The following is a 9,133-nucleotide window of genomic DNA, read 5'->3' as shown; positions in this document are numbered from 1 at the left end:
CTCCCCCTTTTTTCACGCTGTCCTCTTTTATGTCGCTAAGTTCTCTTGGTTCTTATTGTAGCAATCAATATTCCAAGGAACACTGGTTTTAGTGTCTACTTCTACACGTTTGCCTGCCGTGTTGGCCTAACATCCAAGGCAACACCCACTTTCTTTTTTTTGGCGGCATTTTTAAAAGTAGCACAAAACCGCACCCGGCCACCCCTGGATTTTCACCCATTTTATATATTTTAATGGGACAGTATATTATATTATCTTTTACACTTCTACACATTGTTTTACAATTTCTGTATGCTTACTTTTACATACTGTGAAGGACAATATTATGTAAATTGTGTTATGGCATATTTTATGCCAATTTTTGAAATGTTTTTGGTAAATTCATGTAAATAAATATATACTGCCATCATTTTAATACAGATAATAATCAATAAAGCATATCCCATGCCATACCAATGAAAACTCCACACAACAGACTAGGGCTGAATTCTGAAAATTCTTTATTTTACAAGATCAAGCTTAGGCCTTTAAAGACAATGGCCTAAAAGCAGAAAAACAAGGATGTAACATTTTTGCTGAGATGGAATCAAAATCAGTAAACAAAGCCTGATTAAAGCGATCCCTGAAAGATTATTTACTGATCTAAAGCAATAATAAGAGACATTCTACATATATTGTTTGTTTAAACCAAACCCAGAGATAAAGTACTTTCAATTACTGATCAGTAGACAAGAAAGATGAAGTTCACTGTGTCCATAATGGGAAAAAGTAAAAAAGAAAAAGTAACACCTTACTGAAGTATGGGTCTGAAATAAAGACGTTCTGATCTGTAAACTGTTCATTTGTTTACATTTTGCAAACTGAGAGGGAGGAGGTGGAACAGTTTGTTGATCAGGGTAGACAAAATATCAGAACTCGCAGTTCATTAATTAACATTGATTACAGATATAATCCTATAATTCTGCTTTCTGTAGAGCTCGGAAAGCACTCAAATGTATGTCTGGTGAAATAATGATCTAGAGCTTAAAGGTTTGGAGTGATGAGGTGGGGAGGGAGTGAGGGCAGGTGTTGTGCTGGGATCTGAAGAAAGGAGCAGGTCTGAGTGGGTCAGTGGCGCACTGGGTTACTCACCTACCAGGCGTCAACCCTACCTCTTGCCTTTCGGATTGCACTGCACCCTTTACAGCTGTGCTGTCTTCTTAACCGTTCAAATGCACAGCCATGGCACCTCAGATTTGAGTGCACGTCTCGTCTCGTCTTACTGGAAATGCTTCAAAAAGACCAAATGCCACAGAACAAGCCAAGGCAAGGTTCTCACCAAGTTCACAAGACCATGTTTTGTGATTTTATCATTTATTAAAAAATGTCATTTGTGGCCTCATCTAAAAACAAACAGCCATAAGCCATTGGGGCCTCCAGTGTTATAATCCATATTATAAGGCAAAGCAGAACAAAAATAACACTAGCAGACAACCAAACCAAGATCACGTGGGGTACTTGTGTGCCTGAGCTGAAGGTTCCTCTGCATGTGCAAGCCATCACTTTAGGTTAAGTCTGAGCAGTGGCATTGCTACAGCTACAACTGTGTTGACTTGCAATTCCCAGCTTTAGAAGCTGAATCTGAGCTGAGGCTCTCCAACAGTTGTTGTAGGATGACTGAGGGGAAGTGTATGATCAAGGTGCAGGCGTGATGGGGGGCAGAGGGCGTTACCTTAGTGGGGAGTGCGTCCATGCCACAGTGGGACTCTAATTCTCTTCCCCCCGTCATGTGCAATCTGGCGTCCTGAGGCCCGGGAGCCATTTTAGCTGTAGTTAGCGAAAAGGGAAAATGTGGCTGGAAGAGCAGTAAGAGTAACAAGAGTCATGCACTATTTGTAAGAACACATTTTTAAAAAAAGACATGTGTGGAGCCCTGATGCCACACTCCCATCTCCACTCTACCAAAATGTCTTTAAGAACACTTAACACAACATTAACAGCATATCTGCCTAGTTATGATTATGATTTGAGGCCTGGATACACATTTAGAAGCCATGAGTTTGCTAAGTGATCTAGCAAAAACAGGCTAAATATGCAATATACAACAAGGAATAGTATACACTGGCATGCAAAAGGTCATATAGCCTGTGTAAGTTGTGAGCTGTTATCTTGTGAATATGTAAACACTAGTCAGTGTGATCATTGCAATGCAACATGAATTATCGAAATTCAAGTACGAACTGTGGTGGGCAGATGGACGGAGATTTTCATTCCTGAAGCTGTAAAGGCATTCAACATTGCCACGTGTATACAGGAAAAATGTAACGGAAGGCATTACCACCCACAGTGGACAATGCAGTGTGTGGTAATGATCGCATGTGGCCAATGCGAACGAACAAGCAACTGATAGAAATTACATATAACCAATGCAGGAGGCCCCACATGCATATACTGCAGGTCAGTGCAGCGTTCTTTATGTTTCATGGGATATAATTTAACAATCTATTTGAATAAGGCCATAAAATGCAAGTTTTCGTCTAACTGACATTCGGCATGCCAGTGTATATGCCAGTTCTAAAGATGTTAAATTAAGTTTCTTTCATAGTAGGTTTACTTCAATTCTAATGCTCTTCATTTAACTACAACATGCAATCCCTGACCATGTGAGCAGTTACTTGATCAGCAATGTGACTGGCCATAAAATGAACACCACATTTTTGCACTTGGAAAAAAAGAAAATAATTCAGTGTATCCAGGCCTTTAGGAGTTCACTGCAACTGTATAGTGTGTGCATGTGTTCGTGCATGTACCCCACCATCTCTCAATGTTGGAATGAAAGACTGTAGACTGCCTGAGGTGCATTCTAAAGGGAAAAGGACAGAACAGTTCTTTTAAAAAAGAGCTCTCTCTGCCATACTTTCATTACAATCATTTACTAGTGTACGTCAATGATAATGCAGGAATTATACACAGCCTACATAACTTGTCAAGTCACACAATATTGATCAATAAACTCTTGTTTCTTTGAGGATAACCAGCCCAGACCAGATGTTATAGAAACCCCATTTACATTTGTTTTCAATTTTTTTTCGTTTTAAATCAGATTATCTTTAATTCAAATATCCTAAAATTACTGCCAAATGGAGCATCACATTGAACAAAACACATGTCATACTTTACTACCTTTTATTCTCAAATTCAAATCAACTTGGTCTAATGCAATAGACCTTGCAACTTTAGAATCATATCGACTAAACCCAAATCAATTTGTACACTAAAATTGACCGTAATGTAAACGTGAAAAGTCAAAATTGTAGAAGAAAACAAGAGCTGTTTGCATGGGCCTGCTTTTAAATGAGAGGAAAAATACTTCTGCTGTCTGGAACAAGAAAAAAAAGGTAATTTGAGAAAGATCTTCACTGTCTAGTCTGTACACCCACAGTATATTGTCCATGAAAGTGAAGAATACAGTCTATCAATCAACTCTTCTAAATCCTGCAAAGCATGCATAGTTGCTCTCTGCAGGCAACCGACCCTTTTGCCAATCCTTAATAAATGGCATCTCCAAACCCAGAGTCAATAAAGATATGGAATAACAGAAAAACACGAGTATGAAGCATGAGTTTGCCTGTCTATTAAAAGTGAAAAGTCTTGATTTTATTGACGAATGCCAGGTAAACTAACATTCACTAGCCATCCATTTGTGTGGCCTAGCCTCACAACCAATGGGTGACTAAAATGTGAGCTCGGGTTCAAGTTCAGAGCAGGTTCAAGTCATCTGCCCTGGCAAGGCTGTGCCTAAAGAGTTGAAAAAGACATGGGCTCCTTAAAGCACAACTGTGTTATGTTGCTGATACTGATGGAAGCATGTCTCTGCCCAAGGCAAAATCCCACCCGTTTAGAACTGAAGGAAATAGGTCTGGTGTGTGTTAAGTTTGTGTGTTTCTGTTGCAAGTCAAATTATGTATCAACATTCTTGCATATCCAAAGACACACGCACGCACACACACACGTTTACACACATACAAACCACCATTCACACAGGTCCTCATTTAATTACAAATACCGTCTTTTTTTTATTATAGATTTTGACATCACTGATCCAAATCCTCCTGGACATTATAACTGATAGGAACAAAATTAATAGGTGCCCCCATCTCCTTCAAACACTTAACTTAAATCGTTCAACATTTAGTAATTTGTGAAAAAAATTAGTTTACAAAAAACAACTGCAGAAGGCACGCTTCATCTGACTGGGGAAAATGCCAGGCTGAGAAAGACAGACAAAAGTGCTTGATCTGTAAGAAATTAAGTTTAAACTCAAAAGCCTAAATAATCAGGCACCAGTTCTGATAGTATACTGAAACACCATGAAGTTAGTTCAAAAAAAGGTGTTAAAACTACCAATCTTGAACGTCTTTGAAACTTGTGGGCTGCCCTAAAACTAAATAGGGGGAACAAACTGGTGAAAACTGTGCAACAAATAAGTCTGAAGCACATTAATGTGAAATAATTAATGTATCCCTTTACTCAAAAATTCTTCAGCATTGTTATTAGGCAGGACTTGCACAACCACACGCAGTCAACACTCCCAATCATACAATTAATAAACACATTCATACACGTGTGTGAGAGAGTTGGTGAAGGCTATCGGTAAGGGGGCTCTGGCGTGTGAAGGTGGGAGTAGTTAGGATGGCGGAGGAGGGGCTCCTTGTGTGTTGGTGGCGGCTCATACGGTCTTGGAGATTCTGTGGTTCCAGGGGCGGCCAGGTGGTGGACATCCATCGGTCCTGGAGGCGGCATTGGCATGACTGGCATCGGGGGTGGTGGAGGCGGTGGTGGAGGTGGATAGTAATAGTTGTACTGTTGATACTGCTGGTATTGTTGGTACTGCTGGTACTGTTGATAGTACTCTGCGTAGCATCTAAGATATAGATTAAATAAAAAAAAGTGTCATAGTCAATATCAGACACTAAAAACACATTTAGAGCAAGCCGATCTTTCATTCGCTGGCAGGTTTCTTTCTGCTAAAATAAATTTCTTTTTTCTTTGCTATTTTGTTACATATCACAGCCTTATCCTGCACCAAGACGCTAAACTGTTAAACGCTTACCTTGAGATAGGGTCTCCATCTTTAGCCGTGGGCAGTTCTGGTCCTCCAGGAGGGGTTGGGAGCAGGGCTCTGCGTTTGGGTCTTGCCTGGGACATGGGCTGAGGAACTGGATCAGGCAATAGAGGGGCTGAACGCCTTATTGGGCTACGATCCCGGTCAGATTTGGTAATAGCCTGCTGCTCTGCCAGCACATGCTGTCCCTGTTCAATAAAACGAGCTCGAGCGGCTTCAAACACAGCCTGGGGATCCACCTCTGCACCATAGGCTGGGTTTACTGCAGCAGTACTGGATGGTGCCTCTACTGAAACAGGGTCTGCAGCCTGGTTGTTTCCTGAGCCATAAACTTGGTCAGCAACAGAGCCATATACTTGACTCGCCAGGGCACCATAGACAGCAGCACTTACTGGTTTACCATCTGAAGCGCTGCCTTCAGTCAGGCCCTTCAGGGCTGCGTATGTAGGGTCAGAGCTTGTGGTGTTGAAGAATGAGTTGTGCACACTTTGTTGTACTTGTATAGGAAGTCCAGCAGCTGCTGCAGCTGCAGCAGCCAGAACTGCTGCCTGACTCTGATGGTGCTCCATGGGTGGCCTGGTGGGGCACTCTCCCGCAAAATGGCCCTGCATCCCACAGCGTGCACACGGGACCTTGGAAACAGCCGAAGGCTTAGTCTGCTGAACCTTTGAGAGTTCCACAGAGAGTGGGCGGCCCTTGAAGGAAGAACCATGGAGGGCCTCGATGGCTTTCTCTGCATCCTCTTTGCGCTCCATGTGTACAAAAGCGTAGCCTGCTGAAGAGGAGGGCTTAGCTGCAACAGAGAAAAAAGAAAAAACGAAACATTAGAATAAATGTAGAATTAAAAATACATAGTCTAAATGTGTACAACAAGCAGCAAGGGCTTGCCAATATGACCAGAATTTTTATCAACATATTTCTTAGTTTTGGTTAATACAAAATATACAATATCAATATAAAGAATAGAAAGCAACAAACAAATGCCAAAAACACCCACAATGGACGTTTATACTTAAAAAAAGCCATAAAATCAATAAACCCTGTCATGAACATCAGTGACAGATGCTGTAAATAAGGTAACTTGTTAACTATCACAATAGGTACTTTTACATCTAACAATATGTACCAGCTAATCATGAACAAAACATAGAACAAAGATAGAAATATGACCATAACAATTCTCTATATTTTAGCAAACTACTAAAATCTCAAATTACACGACAAATTAATTTTTAGCACGATTCAGATATATTCTTAAAACTACACAAATGTGACTGGAGAACACACTATTGAATACTGAAGTTAACATACAAAAATCTACGCAATTGAATCGCCACCTTTAAAGCAATAAATCACGATGTGTTTTTTACACTGCTACATCATAAGCAAAACATTTGAACAAAAGCAGCATACTTTTTACTTTGTCACACTCCAAGACGTTGCCGAAACGAGAGAACAGTTCATGCAGGTCATCAGAAGTGCACAAGGCACTTAGGTTCCCCACAAACACTTTGATAGAGTTGAGGGGCCTCCCTCGGGACTCTTCAACTACAAGGTTGCGACCACGATACTCTCGACCATTCAGATCACGGATGGCACGGTCAGCAGCCCCTTCTCCCTGCAGATGGACAAAGGCAAACTGCCTCAGTACAGTAATGGTCTCCACCTCTCCGTAAGGGGCAAATAGTGCTATTAGGTCATCTTGTGTTGTTTCCAACGCCAGATTCCCAACAAAGAGCTTCACGGCGCTGCTGTTGTCCATCGCACCCGAGACAAAAACCTAGAAATAGGGAACATGGCTCATTTCTACTCCGGTGTACGACAACTTTTAGCTAATATAACAAGTTATAATAAGTGAAAAAAAATAGTAATGGGCCTGGGATCCCCATTGAGCTTGTCTAACGCTGCAGTAGTAAGGTCGAAAACTTAAGCCGTGAAGAGCACTTGGGTAAGTACAACCTACAAAAGGGGCAGATGATTAATAATCTCTTCCTGGTTGACTGTAAGCGCAATGACCAAAGGATTCCCACAAAAACCTTAAATTTCACCTTAATTGTGGCAGCTCAATCAACAAAACAAGCCTTAGTAATCAAGCTAACGTTAGTGACAAGTTGTATTTGGTTCTATTCTCACTTAATGTTACTAGAGCCTGCTAAAGTAGTTAAAAATGTCTAATTTTTAGTAAACGTATCCCTCCCTATAGTTTTACATTCCACGTTTTATGCAGTGGTATTTACAGCTGTTTGTAAGGTTTTACTGACTCTGTTGTGTGGAAGTTTTTGATAATCATAGCCAAGTTTGTATTTACATTACATACACTGATAATTGTTTTTAAATAATGACAAAATTAATGTAACTGTCGGTTTAAATATTCGTGTAAACACTCATTTTTATAAAAAGGAGGTTGTGTGCTCCTTATACAATTACAGCATAGTACAAAAACAGGTTTTGGAACATATGACGAAAATCCCTGTTATCACTATTTTTATCTGGATAAAAATAAATTAATAGAAAAGGTTAGATTAATCGATTAACAAAATAATCGTTAGTTGAAGATATTACTACTAGGCAAAATCCAGCTGTATACACCTAAAGTTATGTCATAATAGATCTAAAGCTAGGTCACAAATATCGGAACTATTTCTTGCTAAAACTACCCAGAGCCTGAAATCAAACGTAACTTAAATAAGATAAATGGTTACATATGACTAACCAAAATTATATTAAAGATACCTTGCCCTGCTAATGTGGCAGTTAGATCTATAGATCTGATATTACAAGCTGAAAATCAAAGATGACTTCTGAAATAAGAGATTACTAGTAAATAGTAACTAGTAATATAATGTATTTATAGTTAGATTTGATATTACAAGTTAAAAATCAAAACTGATTGCTGAAATTAGAGAATAACTAGTAAAAACGAATTGTAGCTATAGCTTATTAAACCAGCTAATATCGCTTTAGGCTAAAACATAGAATCGTTCAGCTGCTACAGAGTTACAAAGAGAGGGGAGACAATAGATTAACGTTAGCTTGGTAAGGTTTATAAAACGAGGCGATGGTAATAAAAAAATGGGGAAAAAGTCTAAACACTAGTTTACTAGTTGGCCACTCTTATATAAGTCATAAGTCTGCCGTCTACGCGGGGAGCAACGAAGCTTCGAGCACATAACTTTAGCCTGCTAGCTAACGCTAGTTAATGCTAGCTGGGAAGTTAGCTAGCTAGCTAGCTCGCTCGCTAACTAGGTTAGCTAGCTTAATGCTAAACTGCGGGACAGCGCTTTATAGCTAGCTAGCTAACCTAACCTAGCTAGCAACAACATTATTCGACATTATCGTGGAATGCTGAATTTCTACGCTACATTAAAGCCAGTACTCGCCCCTAAATTGTGAATTTGTTAAGGAACAGATAAAGATATGTGAGCTAGCTAGGTAAGCTAACCTACAGCGCAAGACCGCCAACATTAGCCAAACGTGCTAACAGCAGCAGCAGCAGCGCACAGCAGGGCGGCCGTGCTAACAGAGCCCAGCGCTTTAAACGCGCTTTAAACAGAGATCCGCCCGCTCAGACCGACTCCCGCTCTCAGAGCAAGCCTTTCACAACTCCCCACAGACACAACACGACCCAGAACCAGACCGGACCGCCACACTACATCAAAAACACACAGAAGGTCGCTAGTTTTCAGCCTCCATCTTACCTAACGCGGGACAAAATTCTTCATGGCCGATTTCCGGTGGCCGGATGTTGCTCATCGCTCGTGTCCGTGTTGATCTGAGAAAAGCCCAAAACAAACCGTCCGACCTGTAAGACTGAGACACACACACACAGACATAGATGAGATTTGTTTTAAATAAAAATAAATACCCCAGGAACATTTAATGAGCCAAAATTAAGACAGATATATAATATATTAATAACCTAAATAGAATGCATTAATATGTATACGGTCATTTTCCCTTAACTTTCTTCTTACTATTCAGAGCAAAATCAATTTTGACAGGGGTGCTAGGCAATTAACGTTACATACG

General features: G+C 40.3%; 1 protein-coding gene across 2 annotated transcripts; it reads right to left on the bottom strand.

Annotated features, from left to right (window-relative positions):
- Positions 1 to 477: 477 nt before the first annotated feature.
- rbm14a (RNA binding motif protein 14a) lies at positions 478 to 8,865 on the bottom strand. 2 transcript variants are annotated; one of them, XM_015604590.3, is made up of 4 exons: positions 8,803 to 8,865; positions 6,518 to 6,884; positions 5,093 to 5,897; positions 478 to 4,903 (listed from the first exon to the last, which is right to left on the bottom strand). In XM_015604590.3, the coding sequence occupies exons 2-4, from the start codon at positions 6,864 to 6,866 to the stop codon at positions 4,627 to 4,629; spliced, it is 1,431 nt and encodes a 476-aa protein (XP_015460076.2). In that variant the 5' UTR covers positions 6,867 to 6,884; positions 8,803 to 8,865; the 3' UTR covers positions 478 to 4,626. The 2 variants fall into 2 exon arrangements, with proteins under 2 accessions (XP_015460076.2, XP_049322155.1); XM_049466198.1 differs by lacking the exon at positions 8,803 to 8,865 and having other exon boundaries at positions 6,518 to 8,791.
- Positions 8,866 to 9,133: the final 268 nt, after the last annotated feature.

The sequence above is a fragment of the Astyanax mexicanus genome, chromosome 17 (assembly GCF_023375975.1).
Source record: "Astyanax mexicanus isolate ESR-SI-001 chromosome 17, AstMex3_surface, whole genome shotgun sequence".
Taxonomy (NCBI): Eukaryota; Metazoa; Chordata; class Actinopteri; order Characiformes; family Acestrorhamphidae; genus Astyanax; species Astyanax mexicanus.
The sequence above is the reverse complement of the archived record's forward strand: the minus strand, read 5'-3'. Positions and strand labels throughout refer to the sequence as shown.

Coding starts and splice junctions, on each gene's coding strand:
- rbm14a (XM_015604590.3), bottom strand. CDS start 6,866: ATGGACAACAGCAGCGCCGTGAAGCTCTTTGTTGGGAATCTGGCGTTG. Junction 5,898..6,517: donor GGAGTGTGACAAAGTAAAAA/GTATGCTGCTTT, acceptor TCTCTGTTGCAG/CTAAGCCCTCCTCTTCAGCA. Junction 4,904..5,092: donor GATGGAGACCCTATCTCAAG/GTAAGCGTTTAA, acceptor TCTATATCTTAG/ATGCTACGCAGAGTACTATC.